At 41.4% G+C, this 18,756-nt stretch overlaps 1 protein-coding gene across 3 annotated transcripts in view; it reads right to left on the bottom strand.

Moving 5' to 3' along the window:
- LOC117900149 (homeotic protein caudal) overlaps positions 1-18,756 on the bottom strand; it is a 24,375-nt gene extending 5,619 nt beyond the window's left edge. The window contains exons 1-2 of one of the 3 annotated variants that reach the window (XM_034810384.1): positions 17,633-18,756; positions 3,511-3,686 (exon numbers count right to left, since the gene is read on the bottom strand). In XM_034810384.1, coding sequence (XP_034666275.1) covers positions 3,553-3,686; positions 17,633-18,296 — 798 coding nt within the window. In that variant the 5' untranslated portion in view covers positions 18,297-18,756 and the 3' untranslated portion in view covers positions 3,511-3,552. Of the gene's footprint in view, positions 1-2,876; positions 4,257-17,533 lie in introns of those variants that run through there. The other 2 variants (XM_034810383.1, XM_034810382.1) reach the window with 2 other exon arrangements.

Genomic DNA, 18,756 nt, shown 5'->3' with positions numbered 1-18,756 from the left:
TGTGCCTGACTTATATGGCATTCAATTTATAATCTTTTGCAGCACATTCGCCGCTGGATGCTGCACATCGTCCAGCATTGTCCAACGCTAATAGAGACATACAACGGCCAACTGGGAATTGATCGGGCCCAGTCCGGGGTCGGAGGCTTCGTTAACAGCAGAAAAAAAAACTTTGAAAAATGTTTCGAACGTTTCGTTAGTTTTCGTCCGGGTGTCATAAACTTTTATTGGGCCAAAGACGAGGACAATGGGGACGGGACGGAGCCAGCTGTAAGCAGAAGTCAAGATGATTGGGCATTATGCGCTGCACAGACCCAAAACTGAGCTCGCACCCAGGTTGGGACTCTTTCTTTTTAATGTCCATAGGGCTCGGATCGCTGCTGCTTTCAACGATCCTCTGACTCCGTCTCCCGTCTGCTCCTGCTGCTGCTGCTCTTTCTCCTCCCATGGGTGCCAATTAAGATACGAAGAAGCGGTGCTGGGCGGGGGGGAGAGACGGATGCGAGATTGTGCTCTGCTCGGGATCCTATTAGCAGCCATATTGGTGCGAACACTGACAGAAAAATAGAGAGGAAAATGTGTGGGATCAAGTTTTGAATTTTTCAGTTTTTAAAATAATATCTACAATTTATTTTAATAGTTTTAAAACACTTTTTATAAAAAATTAAATGAAATCTGAAATGAAAAATGCTTTAAAATTAAATATTTATGATTTTAATAGATATAAAAAGGTTGGAATGGAAATTGTTTTAATCAAGTTTAACTTAAAAGTTTTTTTAAGTTTATTTTTAAATCAACGAGAAATCTAGTTCATTTCACTATTTTATTTATTTTCCACTTAAACACCAAAAATTGTCCCTGCTCATCAAACCTTTCGCCCTTTTCCCTCAGTGTAATCCACGCCATAAAAGCCGATTTCCCGTTCGTGAGTGATCTGAGTAAGATCACTCCGTACATTTTATAACCCCCCCACATGCGTCCGCTGTTCCCCCCGCTCCTCTTGATGCTCCTTCCCTGGCACCGTCCAATGGCCAACTGCTTTCACATGAAACCAGATACAGCTACAGTCCGCACCATAAATCACTTGAGAGTGAGTGAGAGGCTGGCTGCCTGCCCAATTCAAAGACATTGCCAGGCATGCTGCTTTTTATCCATTTTTGAGAATGTCGTGGCTGAGTCCAAAATGGCGGACAGGACACTAAACGCAGGAGAAGAACATAAGCTGTGAATTCAGCGTAATTTTGGCACAGCACTGTGTAATGCAGTAGCTGGAAACGGGGAGTGCGGGAGTGCTGGAGTGCAGGGGACATCAAACAGTCTGCGGCAAAAGTCAAACAATTTCGTTACGGCAGAGTGACCAAAGGCCAGCGACCAAGAAGCAGCAGCAGCAGCAGCAGCACCGTGGAACGGGTTGAATTCTGCCCAAGCAGCGGAGGGGGGAGGTAGAGATATTTCGGCATGTGCATTTGGCGTAACAAACAAATGCAAACACACACTCCGGGCACTCCGTGCGATCCATGCGATCAGATCCGTCGCCTGCACTGCAGTCCCAATTTCAGTTTCCAATTTTTTGTGTTTTTTGTTTTTAGCGTGTAGGTGCGAAAAGAAACCGTTTTGCCGTCCTCCTCCACTTCCTTTATCTGCATCTGTATCGCTTGGGGTTTTCTGTGTCCATTTCTGGTTACTTGTCCCTGGGTTTTGCATCGCTCTTACATAAAAAGAGTCAAAATATTGTCGGTGCCATGTGTACAAACACAGAGTAAAGCGAAAAAAAAACCCATTCCATTGCGTAGCGTTTGCTGACAAAAGTTTTTAATCTTAAAACGTTTTTGGCCCACGTCTCGATTCGGTTTGTGTTTCGTTGCACGGGTATCAAAATCTGGACAGGTTGTATATTTAACGTTCGGCTTTGACATTTCCGATTTTGCTAATCGTGGTGTGCACAATAAATCAACTGGTCGAGAGCCTCCGACTGGGTACAACCAATGGAAGAGAACACTACACTCTACACTCCTCCTATCCTCTGCCTATCGATGTTGTCGTCTACCACTTCAGATCGTCGTCGTCTTCGTCTTGTTTGTTGTGACGGTGGTTCGATGGGGCGCCAATTGAATGGGTTTCAGGTATTTCTGGCATACACATGGTATTTCATTCAAATTTCCTTTATTTATGTACACGAAAGTTATAATTTATTGATATTTTAATCTTCAGCTAAGTTTCACTGGGTAGCGTTATTTTAATCTCTCTTTCTTGTTCACTTTCAGCAAACGCAGCAAAAGAACGGTACAAAACATAAGCCACACATACACACAAAGCTATGTATGTAGTCTCTCTGAAAAACGCCGCCAGTTGCATATTTTTACACAAAAATAAGCTGAATTCCATATTTTCCCACAAGAAATGCCTCAATCCAACACTCGCGCAACTTCTCTGCATATATTAGCTGCAATCCATGTGTGTTTAATTGACTTTTTATGAACTTTAATTGCAAACAAAATAAAAACACAACACACGCGCTGAATGACAGTGAATCGTCTCGCCCTACAGTTATGCATGAGTGCAAGTGAGCAGGCAATAGTGGCTGGTGAGAGCAGAGAGCAATGGCTGAGAGCGGGGTGAGAATAATTGACAAGTTGCTCAATTCATGTTGTTGTTGCTGTCAGTAGGTGGAGCGTCGCGACGCTGCGACCATTGTGAATGCTTAACCCTAGCAACTAAAATTAACCCTTAATAAAAAGATGAAGATTCTTGTGGTTGGTATTTTGTTGTTCATATTTTATTTAAATAGCTAAGCACATATACACACATACATCAAATATAAATTAATTGCCGCCATAATTGAACTAATTAAATTATATGAACATGGGGTATACTGGTACATATATTTGTTTGTGGGCAAAAACATTACATATTTATTTTGTTTAGTTTGTTTTTATTTTAATTTTGCTTTTTATGCTCAAATAATGCTCATTAAATGTAGTATGTAAATTTTAGATTACACTAAAAGCTAATTGTTATTACGATATAAAAGTAATAAACGTTAAAACACTCTCTATGTCGATATATTTACACGGGTTGAAGAATCAAGTGGTTCTCTTTTTATAATTAATTGCACAGAAAGTTGAAGGTTTTATCTCTGGTGCAAACTTGTACTAAATTATGTTAAGTTTTTTCTCTTGCTCGGGGGCCGATGGACGGCTAAGGTGAAAATTTGTTTTTCCTGGGCAACTTAAGAACTAGATTCATAGATATTTAAGATCTTACGCGTTAAACATTTACTTTAAATTACTTTTGAACAAAAAAACAAACATAATACATACAAGTTGTGCGCATTGTGGGGGGAGGGAAAAGTATATTAAATTTACATTGAAACTGGAGAGCTTTAGAGGGGGCTGTGCGTGTGTGTGGGCGTGCAGCGTTATAACACCAGGAATATACAATCACAAAAATTAACAACGTGCAATATTCCAAGGCATCGCTGCACCCACTCTACCTTTGCCCACTCTTCACGTTGGGGTCACAAACAGTCTAACTGTGTAACCTGTGTAAGGGTTAAGCCAAGTCCCCTGCTAGAGCAGCAGCACTATAGGCTGCCCCTCCTCCTCCTCGCTCGCTCACACCAACACCACCCCCCATTAGCGGATGCTGCTCGTGATGCTCCATATAACTGATGTTGCTGTTGTTGTGGTTGCCATAACACATTGCTGTCGACGTCGCTGCTCTTGGATGATGTGCATCAGCAGCAGCGGCCGCAGCAGTGGCCCCTTCATAATCATGTCACATCGAAAGCGCACCGACGCCGGCCACCGCCGCAGCGGACATCTGTGCACTGTGCTGCTGCTGCAGCTGATGGGAATGCGCCGCTGCCGCTGCCAGCGAATGACTGTGCGCCGCCAGGTGCGGATGCAGTCGCATCGCGGGTATATTCATGGCCATGGGATTCATCGAGTGCAGCGTGTGCGGCAAGTGCAGGCCCGGCTCCAGTTTCGCCTTGGCGTCCATCAGCTGGCTGTAGTCTGTGTGCTGCACACCACCCATCACATTGGGGTCGCTGCCCTTTTTGTTCTGTTTGCGCTCCTTGGCGCGACGATTCTGGAACCAGATCTTCACCTGACGCTCGGACAGGGAGAGAGTTTGGGCCAGTTCGCTCTTGCGGCGAATGGTAATGTAACGGGACGTGCAGTACTCCTTCTCCAGTTCGAGGCGCTGGAAATCTGTGTAGACCACGCGATATTTGTCCTTGGTGCGGGTTTTGCCTGCAAAGAAGAAGGAAGAAAATTGTTAGAAAATATGTAAAAAGTTTGAAAATTACTGGAACAATCATACGGCAGTTCTAAAGTTAATTATTCTCTAAAGCATTCCTTAACGATCCAAAAATCAAGCCAAATCAAGACTGTTAACCATGCAAAATATGAAATATCATGTGCCGACGATTGTCGTCACTTTTTGCCTGACTTTCAACAGCCAAGAGCCATCCGGGGGCTAAGTCAACTTGACTCAATCTGGGCTGGATGGATGGGTGACTTGGGGAGTGACTGGCGTCAGGTGGACAAACATGTTTCCGCCTCATCGGAGGGGCTCATCTTCTTATAATAGATGACAATATTTAAATTATGATAGCCATAGAAAGCTGTCACATGCCAAGGCGAAAGAGAGTGTCCCCCAGCAACTGCCTCCCAGCCCAAGCGGTAAACATGAACAATATTTCAGACAGAGCCGACAATCCTCAGATTCTAGGTAATGGATACAAGTGGATTGTATGGGGAAGGGCCTGGCGCTGAGCTGTGCAATTAGTCAATCAAAATTCAAATAAATGACGGAACAAGAAAAACTAGAAATAAAAAATAAACCCACAGAGGCTGAAACTTTTGATACCCTTGAAGAACATAATTTGAAATTTGTATGTATAAAATTCCTTATGAAGATTCATATTCACAATTTCTAATTGCTCAAACATCTGCTCAAAATCATTATACCCCAAACAAGAGTATCGAAAGAGACAAAAACACGACTAAGAAGATGAGAAATAGGCATGAAAAAGGCCACGGGATCATGCCATAGACTGCCTACGTGATAAGCACACCACCAGCAAAACACCAACACCAACAAGCCGGGCATATTCTTGGGCAAACAACACTTTTTGGTATGAAATGGAATGGGGATTTTGCTCTAATTTTGTATGTACGATACGTACTGTAGAGTGCGGGTACGGTACGGTTACCTTCTCTTCTCACAATTAAAATCGAGCAAACAAACAAACAAACAAATATTTTCACAGATGATAAAGTTCAAGCCAGCAACAAAAAAATATATAAAAGCAAACGTCACAGTGGTTGAGTCCACGTTTGGTAGAGACAAGGTGAAAGAGTACAGAGAAGGGACAATAGGTGTTGGAGACCTTAGAGATGCCCTGCAATTTGAATTTAAGTGAATGAAGAGTGCAAAAGGAAAGCCTGAAGCTCCAACTCCTACTCCACGGACTGGCTTCAGTTCTCCGTTGTTCAACAGAGTCTACACTTTATTTTGGAGACCAACGCTTTGTAGACTTTCAAGTACCAGCCGGTCTCGTTCAATCACCGCTTGAAAGCTCTAAGCTGCAATTGTTTTTGTTTTCTCTTTCTAAACTCCTTTCCTCTGCTCTGATGCTATCTCTGTCTGTCTGCCATAGACTGGGAACTGAAAACCGTTTGTTCTGGTGCTGCTCCTCTCTTATCTGCTTGCTCTCGCTCTTTTATTTGTTCTTTACACTTTGTTTAGACGTGAATTTATTGCAGTCGCTCCACAGCCTGTCTCTCTCTTTATTTGATTTGGTCTAATGTGGCAATATCTCGTACTAGCACCGAGTTGGGCTCGCACTATAAAGCAGAAACCCTCAAAATCTACGAATAATAACAATGTTAAGCCTTTTAGTTCCTGTTAAGTCCACACTCATAATCTTTTTTTTTGCTCTATCTAATAAATTTAGAATTTCCAGTCTACCTTGCCATTTTTTTCTCTTGCGCGTGTACTTGTGGCTCCAAAGATCTACTGATTAAGTGGGCATGGCTCGCTGTGTGGGCGCAGGGGCATCGCTCTGGCTGTGATAACAAGCCCCGAAAAAATAGAACGTGTTTAGACAGACTTGACGGATTTCAAGAAGTGCACAAATAAAGAAAGAACAGAACGAAAAAAAAACCAACCACATCAACAAAACGAGTATTATCAACATTTTGAGGATTTACTGTGTAAATTCTAGAAAATAAAACATATTTTTGGTTGATTTCGCAATCTGAGGTAAACTAAAGTGGAAATAGAATTGTGGGTAAAGCATTGCGTAAGAGTTTCAAGATCTTGAAGACAGACATAACAAAGTCAAAGATAAGCAATGACACTATAGTAGTGGAAGGAATAGTTAAGGAAGGTTTTTTTCCAGACTTGAAAATGTATATACTGTTTTTTGACAGTTTTTAGAAAGTTGAAGGAACCTTACAAAAGGCTGGTAAAATATTTCTGATATTTTTATGAGGAATTTGAAGAAAGTTGGTACTACTTTTCTAACAAAAACTTGTTTATTATGTTCGAGGGATTATCTTCTGATGTTTTTTAACAAGAACCCAAGAAAAATATCTATAAATTAATATGCTTGAAAGGATGCTACTTTTATTTTTTTATAAACCGATGAAACTGTATCCAAAACCTCTTCCAAATCCCTTCCAATAGAAATTCTTCCTTTCCAGCTAGTCAATCAAATTTCAGACTAGTTTCCACCAACATACGACCCCATTAGCTATTCCATATCATCCATGTGCCGTAGCAAACCTCTTTGTGGTGCACGCTGTACCACAATGGGGTTATCTTTATCTTTGCCACAAGCACACATGAGCTTTATCTAGTTACCACTTTCAGGTCCCAATTTCTCACACCTGAAACGGAGCACACGCAGGGCAAACAATAAAATCCGCACAGAATTAGAAGAGACAAACTGGAGCACAAGAGCACGCTGCCGAGGGGTATGTATGAGTGGGTGGCACCGGCACCGGCACCGCTGACCTTCACAGTCATAATCTAATAAATTGTAAACATTCGCATATTGTATATAAAACTATAAAAAGTCACTCTATATCCCTCCACCCCATACTGAGTGTTTTATTGTGGGCTCGTAAGCAAGGCCAAGACAAACACCATGAATGTAGATCAAGTCGAGCTAATGCTAATGTCTGCCCCTCCATACTTAGTCTAAAGCCAACTGTCTGTGAGTCGCCACTAAGATCTGCCCAAGTCTTACGCTCCTCCGGCTTTATCCGATAAGATTATGAATGAATGGCAAAAAAAGAGCAGCGGGAAAAAACATTAAGAAAAACCTCGTCACTTGAACAAATAAATTTTGTTTCAAAATCTTTCTGATATATATCCCCGGGGGGATAATACTCACTCATATATGTTGCCTGGCTTTAGGCCATACAAATATATGTATTTGTAATTAAATAAAAATTGTGCGTCAAGGTGTGACATTTTTTATGACTTTGTCACTGGGGGCCCTCGTCATGTCTGCATGGTGTAGGAGGAAGGTTCATAATTTATATCGAATGGAGCTCTGTACTCGATTTAAGGGAGTATCTATGGATACCTTGAGGTTCTGCCTAATTGAAAGTTTGATTTTCAACTGCTAAATTCTATCGACTGGAGAGTTTGTTTGCTCCATTTGTAATGATAGATTAGTTGCTGGGCTTACATTGCCCGTCGGCAAAAGTTCAAAAACGAAATCCAGTGTGCGGACGGGCACGCACTCTCCTAATCCCAGTTGAGGTCTATATCAATATCAATGGAGTTACAAACTGTAGAGTTTCGATCGAATCGATTGGAGGGGTGTGTGTCGACGGTGTGAAACTTTGTTCCGATAAGCTTTAATGGTTGTTCTACACCCATTGAGTGCGTACAATAATGTGATATAGGGCTGGGGGATACGTAGCTTCTCTCTATTGATTGCAGTAGGAGACACTGTGCGAAAATTATGGATGAATATCCGAAGTAAGGAGTGGCAGAACGAAGATTTTGGCAAAATAAAATGCAAGTAGTAAGAAATAAAACTCGGAAATTTATCTGTGCGATTTTTCTTAGAAGGTTTCTATGATTCTTTCTGGCCTTGTTAGATCTCTCAGTGTGCACAATAATTCCTGCCTGAACCATCTTTAAACATTGTCAATCCTACTGTCGAGTCCCAATTGCTTATGGATCCATCATAACTTCAAATGCCGACAAAGGAGTCATGTTTAAACAGCAAAAACTCGACTTAAGAGGCCATCCTATGGTAAATACAGAAATAGTACGGCACAAGTAAAGATCATTTGGGCTATAAATTATATCAGGTTGGTTGGTGGCTACCGCCCTGTCGCTGACCCTGTTCCCTCTCTATTGGAACAGCTGTTGATTGCTGGGCAATTATGTGGTCTGCTCCCCGGGGAGAAATCACGGCAGCCAAGGACAAGAACAGTTACAGTTACAGTTACGCTTACAGTTACGCCAGACGGATGTTACAGTTACTGTTTGTGGTTAGTTACGGCTGCCAACCGTTAAGGGTCTTTCAATGTGCTGCTGACAGTGGTGGTGGTTTGTCCCGCCTCTGCCCCGCTGCGCGTTAATTTGTCACTTGCAATGGATAAGCACTGTGTTGAGTAGCATCATCCATGGTGACATCTTTGTCCCTTTTGCCCATGCCCATGCCCAGACAGATACGTGAAAATCTTTTGGGAGACATTTATTACCTGACTGGCACTGGCACAAGAGTATTCTGAATCTGTTCTGTTTGCATTTAAACGATTTGAGGGTGGCAGCGAAGTTAAAGCTTTTTGGTGGCGAAAGTTTTGTTTCGACCGTTCGTCTCCCCCCCTGTTGAACCACAACAGCAATTTCGTCTATGGCACCCGTGAGAATTGAACGGAACAGAACAGAACAGCACAACAGCAACACTTGACTTTTCTGACACTCTCTGCCCCCGCCACCAGAGTGATGGCGAGGGGTGCGCTGCTTCTCCAAGCACAGCCAAGCTGCTCACACTCTCTATTCCAGTTCTCCTTCTCTCCACTTCGAACTTAAAGTCAGGCAAATAATTTTGCACTCTTTTCTTTGCTATTTTCTCGCTCTCTCACGCTCTCTAGAGTGCAGCATCATAAATGTGGGTGTGAGAGCCACGTTACAGTTAGAGTGCGAGAGACAGAGAGTGTTACAGCTGGAGTGCGAGAGAGCGAGTGTGTGTTTGTGTGTTATATGTTTGTCTCGGTCGGCACCACCCAAGCGACAATATAACAATAACATTTATTTGGCATTTTGCTGCTGTTTTAGCTGCTCTTATATCGTAAATATTAGCTCAAATTACATCATAAAATCATTTGATTCGATTTGACGTTTATTTTTTTGCTTCCTTTTTCCTTGCTTTTCTCTTGTCTTTTGTCTACGACTTCGTGCTTCCTGGGTTCCAGTGAGAGCCTACCATAATGGTATATTACCCTTTGGGGTTGAGACTGGAGCAAGGGTTTATTTAGAGATTTTTCTGCTGTTTTCTGGTGGTCTTGTAAATAAGGTTGACAGGCTATGGTCGTTGCTTGTAATGGGAATTGTTTTGGGTAAATTTATGAGAAATGTAATTGTCGGTTGTGAGGGGGGGACATTGAGATTAAAGAGAAGGATGCCAAAATGTGGAACAAATATTTGGAACATATGTGGAACATATTAATGTTCACAGTTTACCCTTTTGGTTAATAAACTTTTAGAGTCTTTCTTTTAAAGGGTTGGTAATTATTATAATTCATCAAATATCCATCATTAACTAGATTTAATTAGTCTTAATTTATTACACCGCAATAAAATATAGGACAGAATGTAATATAATTATAAAAAACGAATGCAAACTTCGACTTGGAACAATTAAGTTGAATATCCATTTCTAATCTACCAAATTGCATCAAATTACAGTCAAGGAAAGAAAAGTGTAACCTGAATTATAGAACGGATCATAAATAACCAACTCACGCACACACCCACACACATGCACATATAAAACAAAGAAGTTCAAAATGGCTTCCATCAAGTAGGAAACATGCGACATGCAAACACTTTATATGGCATGCATTATACATACATATCTGTATGTACACATGTATACCCCATACATATGCAAATGTATTACCCCCCAAAACCCGCTCTAAGACCACTCCCAGCGCTGCTCCAGCCATGGGCCGGATGCAGACCGCGCCCTGGCACGCAGCATTATAAATTCCAACCAAAAACGCAGAAAAAAACGTAGAAGGAAAAGAAATAATAATATTATCAGATCGCGTGCAACAAACGAATGCCGCTCGCGTACGTGCCCCAGCCAAATGTGGCACGCAACCCAGAGGGCAGATGTACAGCGCGAAGGCGGTGGGGAAGGAGTTGCAGCTGGAGCTGGGGCAATGCTTTGATGAGGCACGCCAATGGCAGCGATGGCTCCCCGCTCCAACTCCAGCGCCAAGTCTGACTCTGAGTCAGCTCTAGAGCTCGTTTTATTTATGGCTTAAAGCGGGTGCGAGCGAGACGGGCATATGTCAGAGGGAGAACCACACAAATAAAATGGCAGCCATCGGTTTCCAGAAAAGAAAAAAATGTTGGCCTGCCTCTGCTTATGGCCTGAATGAGTCGCCATTAAAGTCATAAATACCCAAAAGCCAGTAATAGAAAGAGAGAGAAAAGGATGGGGGGGAGACACAAAAGAGAGGTAGAAGAAGTAGAGCCTAGAGGGTTGCGGGCCGCAACGTTTCTTTAGGCCACAAACAATTATTTTCAAATGTACGTTAATTATTTGCCACAAAAAGAAAAAGAGAGAAAAATAAAAAAAAATGCCACAACGACGACGACGATGCATGCCATAAAATTTATGGATATATGATACAGAGAGGCATGCCAGCAGGAGGAGGCGAGGGGAGTGCAGGGTCCATGCTTTATGATATTCCCCCACCAGACCCAACAAATGCAAAGAAAAATTCGCATGCAGCAAAATGCAAAACACAAAAATCGCATTAGACCGCAAGAAACAAAAAAACAAGTTCGAAATTAAAACCAGTCAAAAAGGAAAGTTAATTTTGTTTGTAGTAATTAAAGGGAAATGATTTGGGGATCCATTTGGAATGGATCCGCCTCCTACCGCTTGCGTCCAGCAATTCGCTCAGATCCTCCAAGTTCGGAGTGCTGCAAAGGTCTGCCAGTGGAGTGTGAAGGGGTTTTTAAAAGAATTATATTTAATATTAGTCTTTAAGTTTAATTTATCAAAAAGGTACAGAGGTTGTTTGAGGAATATTTTTGTAACTAAATGTTAAATATGAAGAATTGCATGGGAGTTCTGGTAATATAAAAATCGTTTTTTGCAGTTTCTTTTTAATCAGAATTAGTTATTCAAATGCAAAGAATTCGTTGCTATATTTTTTAAACATTTTTCTAATAATTCCTTGGCATTATTCCATCCAGAAACTATCTATAAATGTTTCTCCTACAAGCCAAATAAATTCCCTCTGCTCTGTGAAAGCAAACTATAAATTTTCAAAGGCCCAGCCAAAAGTGCTCTCTGCGCCACTCTCCAGAATCCCAGCTAAGTGTTATCTCAGTGGGTTAAAACAAGACAAACGTCTGGGTCTGGGGTCAGTGTGCAGCAACAATATTTGTTTAAACTCTGGGGGTGAAAACTGAGCAAATGTTGCACATGGCAAACAAACAAACAAAAACACACAATTAATGTGTGAGAGAGAGTGAAACCTAGGCATAGGTAAGCCCCATCATCAAGCGTATAATCATCCTAATCAAAGTTGGACATAAAAATCACAAATATGGCAATCATATATATTCATTCGCATTCATACGCTTCATTCATGGTTATGGGTCACTTATACGAGCGGGAGGCAGTCGGCATTTAATTTAGTTTTTTATAATTATTGCTACTTTATTGTATTGTTAAGCGATTAACTGGGGGGCAAATCTTTCTTTCCGTTTCTTTTTTTATTTTTGCTACCGTATCGTAAATGTCTGCCCTCCCCCTCTATATAATATCATAAAAAGAATCGCCAAATGAAATCACAATTTGTTTGGTTTTCGTTTGCCCTCCCACCAGCCAGTCAATCATTCAATCAGTTCAGACTTATGCCTGAGACATAAACAGGTGTCATCCAAGCAGTCATCATCATCAGCCTCAATCCTCGTCGTGCAACCCGTCGTCCGTCGTCTATTTCTGTTGTCTGCCCCAATGTAGCGCTCGCCGCATTTTTGATTGACAATCGGATTTCGATGTCGCGTTTTTTGCTGGAGCAGGCTTTTTGGCTGGCGAGTCTCGTTTCATATTGATATTATGGTTTATGACTGCACAGGAAATGTTCCCTCTAATTTATAGTCTCTATTTTGTGTTTGCTTTAGTGTTTACTCTACCATTGATAAACCCCCCAACACACAACTTGAGGCAGGACTGGGTAAGAACTATTCAAAAGGGAAGTGCTATTTGGAATGCGAATTGGGTTAAGGAATTGTTGTGATAAGGGGCAGAGGAATGGGAGATGAATGCAAGGTAGAAACATAAAGTTTCGGAGGGAAGATATAGGGGCTGAAAAAGGATTAGTTGAAGAACATATAAAAGGATATTTTTATTTAACAAAGGAGGCAAGAAGAGGCAAACTTGGCATGATAAATATCAAAGTAAGAGCAGCAGAAATTTCATAATTTTCAGATTTAATGTTAATGCAGAAAACAATAGAAAAACATTCCAAAAAATATTACTAAAGATCTGTAGAAGGAAAAATGTACAAAGAATAAATAATTATGGACAAGTGGCCGAATTTCTAGGGTAAGTAAATTAAAAGAAATATCAAAGCAAAGAAAGGACCATCTTTACATAAACAAACTTTTAATTTATGAAACTGAAAAAAGGCCAACCGAAACCCCTGCAAAAGCACAAACCAATCCAAGAACGCTTTCTGCAAATAATTCCCTCAAATATTCCCCCACAACACTTATAACAATCAACATTCTCAGCACTTCTTCTTTGTTATTTACCACCTTTACCGTTTTGTCAGTAAACCCCAACTAAACCAAAAATAAGCTCACCAAATCCCGGGCGCCTCCCATATAAATTCGATACACTCGAATGGTATATCAAAGTAAATCGAACATCATATATATTCGTATATAACAACACACATGTACCACATATACCCGATAGATACGAAATGTACAACTGTCTGTAGGTGTTCCGAGGGCTTTGGCAGGCAACAAAAACAAATTTCTGGTTATTACTAATATCAGGAGAGGCAATACAAATACCACACGAAAAATTGTTATATATTTCGTGCCGTATTTGGTGAACTAAGCCCAAAGTAAATGACACAATGGTAACAAGTCCGTGACAAACAGAGAGATATACAGACAGAGAGTGTGTGGAGTTCTATGCTAATCCCGTCATGTCAATCACATGCATAAAGCAGACCAACACCACACCTAGATGAGCCTCAAACTGAAATTTGACTTTAGTTTTTTGACACACGTTGGGAGTACTGGACTGGACTGTGGAGAAGGGTAAATGTCATCGGCAAACATTGATAGCTGCTGATAACGATCCGAAACCGACACACAAATCGAACCAACTGCAGCCAGTGGCCATTTTTAATGGCTTATCATGGACTCCACACAGCTGAGGGCCACCAACCCGCCCCGCACAGAAAATGTATCCTCCTATCCATATCTTTGGGTGCTGTAATAATTTTAGATGTGTCAGGGATCGTGGAACTATAATATAAATCTATGCTCTATTTTCTTCTACTCTTTCAGCTCTTTGTCTCTCTCGCTGCTCGATTATTTATGTGGTATACATTTTCTGTGCATATTGACACATTAAATCTCAATGTGTCATGTGGCATTAGGTTTTTTTTATATGCCCCAAACATGGACAATGAAGAGACAATTCTAGTTGGGAGCTTCACTTGTGTTTTGATGGGTGCGATAAACTGATTTCTTCAATGAAATTACAATGAAGGAGAGATAATAATATAAGAAGTATTATAACGAATCATTGAAGAGTTTCTGTACTAAATTTAGAAGAAAATAAGAAGGAAATAGGTTCCGAAAATAGCTAAATAAATTCAGAAAATTATGCTAATAGGGAGATGTTTCGGTCGACATCTTCTAAAGGAAATTTAAATCTTTTAATTAAAGAAATTAAATAAAGGATTGTGGAAGGAAATAGAGATCATATTTTTAGGAAATATCTAGAAATTGGATACAAATTAAATCTCTCTTAAATGCCTTAATAAATAGAAAGCGTTACAGATTTGTTTTTCATATTTAGGTGCCAAATTTCTTTGTCTGGAAATATATGTACAAATTTGGTTTCTAATTTAGAAAGAAAGATATCAAAGCGCCATTATCTTGAAGTGTCTGAGACGTCTGGAGAAAGTCATAAAGATAGCATATCGTAGGATATTAATAACCCATTATAGTCATATATGATTTGCAATTGTTAAATGATTCATTGACGTGAAAGCTTTGAACGACAATAAATCGAAAGGTTGAACAAATGATTGATGAACTCTGATGAAAAAATATAAAGAACTTTAATTTCTTTTTATGGGAATTTGAATAGTTAAATATTTATATTTTTTGAGCGTGTTGTGAAATACCCGAAACTACAAACTCTGCCTAAAATTCTCCGAATTAAATTCCGCAAATGTTTGGGAGTGAAAAGAAATGACGAAAAAAAAACCTGCCATTTAATAATGATTGCATAGATTTGATCGTAAATGTCGCTATTTAGTTTTTATTGGAAGTAATACTAATTTTTATTGGTTTATGGCCCTATATTGTTTTAATCAATATGCCCGCCGCAAAACCCAACGGCAAAGCGCTTATCTACAATGCCTTTTGACGTTCCCCCCCAGATAACACCACACGGGGGAAAAAGAACGTTCGGCTCGCTGGCTCGTTTTCTAGCCACGTTTCCATATCACTCGAAATGTGTATTATTGAAGCAACAGAAAATATAACTGGTAACCCAGCAGCGGTCGGTGTGAGTGAGTGAGAGAGGAGCAGCCAGACCCAGGACTTATTGACAAGGCGATCGTTTATTTGATTTCCACCTCACTAATCTAATCGCGAAAAACCTGCCAGAACCGAACCACCAGCCGCAGCCCAGCCGCAGCCAGCCATTGAAACAAAAGTACAAGGCATCAGGGCAGGCACCAGAAACCCCCAGGCAGATTGCTGGAGGCTAGAGAATTGTTTTATTGCCACACCCCAAAATGAAGTGGGGGCCGCCCGCTGTGACGCGAACAGGCACATGCTCCAAAAAATAAATAGGCCTGTGCTATGCAGCTACAGAGTCAGAGAACTAGAACTGTCATCTATCGGAGACGATTTGGATCTGATGGAGAGATATTAAATTTGGTTTCTGTAGAGAAAAGAAGTCATTTAAAGTAATTTAAATAGAGGAAAACCTCTTAAATCTTTCTGTCCTTCAGCTTTTACCTTACAATCTTAAGTCCTTCAATTATTTAATTTTAGTCAACCAAAAACACGACCTTACTCTTTGTTTAGTTTCCTTTGCTGAAATCAAAAAATATTACTCAGTCCCAGAGTCAAAAGAGTCCCCCACATCCAGCCAACTCTTTAAATAATAAATAAAGCAAACTTAAGTTGCCTTGTCGGCTTGACCAGGTGGATTAACCGACAACAAAAAACGGCAACGGGCAACGGCCAAGGCCATAAACGTTAATTGCATACCAACAGATTTTATGGGCTTAATGGATATCGTCGATATTGTCGATATCGTCGTCGATGTCGTTCGTCTTGACATGCGCTCTCGGGTCATAAATCGTAAGCGTGTTCACGTGTGTGTGTGTATGTCTCCGCTTGTGTATTTAGTCTTTCTCTCTCTTTCGTGTGTGCATTGACATTTGCATTGCTCTCTCTTGTTGTTTCTGTGGCTTTGCGGCTTGCGCTGAAGTTTCAAAGATTTGGGGGAGGGCGGACAAGACGAGGCCAGGGAGACAAACAAAACACGAAAAGATAACAGCAAAAACTGCATATGCACAAAATTTGCATCAGCAGGCGGTAGGGGTGAAGGGAAGGGGTTGGTGGAACATAGAAAGAGCTAGAAGTTGATTGCGGGCAGGAGCTTTTTGGGAGTTGAGCTTTCACTATAGGAGAACAGTTGCCCAGAGGCCGCTTAAGTTTAAGCGTTTCTTTAGTCAAGCTTTCATCGTACAGTGAACAATTTGAAAGCAAAATGAAAGTAAAGAAGCCAAAAATACATCTGAATTGTATCATAATCGAATCTAAGCGGAACGCTCCTCAAACCCTTGATATCAAAGACCGAGAGGCCATTCTTTAAGTAAAATATGCTCTGAAAAATCAGTAGTTTCGAATGAAAGAGAATCAGCATACCCACTTTTTCGTGGCCAAAGAAAAAGCTCCTACAAAATGTAATCCATGCCTTCTTCACACTCAAATATTTACATTATTATAATTGAGTTGTTTTCTTTCCTTTTTCAAGCCACAACTAAACCAACAAACAGACCCACAACATCTCTCCACACTTCAAAAAACTCCAATTAGAGAGGCTTCCTTCCTACTAATTGCTGTGAGATTTTACTCGCTCTCTCTCGTACTCCTTCTCTTACCCAGTTTTGTTTAGATTTTTCATTAAATATTGGTAGTTTTTGAGAGGATGATCAAATTTGGTATGTATGTATGTTTTATAGTTAAATTGATTTACGATACGAAATTAGTCAATAGAATCCACAGACAAACAAACAAACGAACAGCAAGCTGCTGCTGGCCAGCATACACACAAATTTTGTGAATGCCTTTGGCCTGGCACATAAATCAAAGCGTCTCTTGGGATAAATCTCTCGCCCTCAACTTTTTTTGGTGGCACTCCGAATGGGAATATCATAAAAATGAAGCTTGAACAAAATTTTGATTTTTATGAGCTAATTGGCCATTGGAGGTGGATCTATGGCAGGTAAACGATTTCTTATAAAATTATACATCTTTCAGTGGAAACACATATGGAGATGGAGATGGGGAAAAGCGCGAACCGCACGAGCTCAAGTTGAAGTTTGACATAAAGACAATGCCACAGCTCTGTGTTGTGGATGATCCGGGAGATTTGGGAGAAACCCCAAGTAACCCAAGCGAAGGTCAGACGAATTTTGGGGGACAAAACAGAGAGATTGATTAATGTGTGACTAAAAATATGGGATAAGTCAAGGGGGTGTCTTATGGGTGGGTTTTTACAGCAGATACTATACATGATGAAGACAATTTTGGATCTTCTTGGGATCAAAAGTAAAACTCGTTTTGCTAGCAATAATTTAAGATTTTGTACAGAGAATCTTCTTTAAGAAAAGGCACAACCAAAAAAGGAGTTCATATTAGAAATTTCTCCATTAAATTTCCACCTTTTCATCGCTCAATATCCGACGGAATATTCCGTGCTATATTCTTAAACTTATAACTAACAAAAACCAAACTTTTGCTGAACACTTACCAGGTTGTGGCTGCGCTGGGTATGCGGGCTTCTTCATCCACTCGTAGTACTGCGGTTTCTGTGGCGATGTCCGATTGTTGTTGTTCACAGTGACACTGTTGTTGTTGTTGTGGGTGGATGGACTGTTGTTGTTGTTGCCAGAAGCGCCACTCAGATGATGGGCAAGATGATGATGCGGCGACGAGGCCGATGTGGGCGCACCTGGGCTGGAGATCTCACTGCCCGAAACGGTAATCGGTGGCGATGGCAGTCCCTCGGCTATGTGCTGCTGCTGCTGTTGCTGGGCATGATTGGGTGGTGCCTCGGCGCCCAGGCTGCTGTTTGTCTCGTTCAGTTGTGTGGACCCGATAGTGGGTCCTGGTCCACCGGCGGAACTGCTGCCCGAACTGGCGGAACTGCTGGATCCAGCGCTGGCCAGACCGCCACCCACATGGGCATGATGCTGCTGCATCAGTTGGTGTGCCGATGCGGGTACATTCTGGACGAAATTATCAGACGCCGCAGCGCTGGAGGCGGGCGAGTGCCAATCCCCGGCCGCTGCCGCCGAGTGGAACATGTGATGGGAGTTGTAGTACATCTGATGGGCGGCGGCGGCATGGTGGGCCGCATGCGAGGAGTCCACATCGCCAAGGAACTGATGGTTTGGCGGCGTGTGATAGTTGGGTGTCCAGTTCCAGGGCTGGCCGGCGGCGGAGGCATAGGCCAGATTGGCGGCACTATGCTTTTGCGTGTAGGGCAGTGTATTGTAGTAGTGTGAAACCATTTTGGGGGTCGGATCTCTCGCCTCTGTCAATTTGAGGTTAAACGCGATTGTTGATTTGTTGCTCTGAGCCGGCTGTGTGATATTAGTTGCTCCAGCTGTATGCTTGACTTAATCCTTAAAGGTTTACTAAATGTTTTTGTTGCTTGTTTGTTGCTTTCAAATGTAATTGCACATTTTATCGGGTTTATTTGCGCATTCGTATTCCGTTAGCTTGCCACTTTGAGTCTCACTTTTGCTGATCTCTCTCTTCCCACTCTCTCTCTCTGCTCTTTCACTCACACACGCACTCTCTCCGACCGCACAGCTTGCACGCTTGCAATTTGCAGAACTTATCGATTTGGGTATTTTTAATTTGCGTAAATGTTGGTATTTTCGGTGCACTCACTTTCGCGCTGTTTCACCTTTTGGTTCTCTTGATTTTGTTTCCGTTTTGCGGTGTTGCGTTGTTGCGACGTGAAGC

This window comes from Drosophila subobscura, chromosome U (assembly GCF_008121235.1).
Source record: "Drosophila subobscura isolate 14011-0131.10 chromosome U, UCBerk_Dsub_1.0, whole genome shotgun sequence".
Taxonomy (NCBI): Eukaryota; Metazoa; Arthropoda; class Insecta; order Diptera; family Drosophilidae; genus Drosophila; species Drosophila subobscura.
Note: the sequence above shows the minus strand (reverse complement) of the source record. Positions and strands in the feature narration are given on the sequence as shown.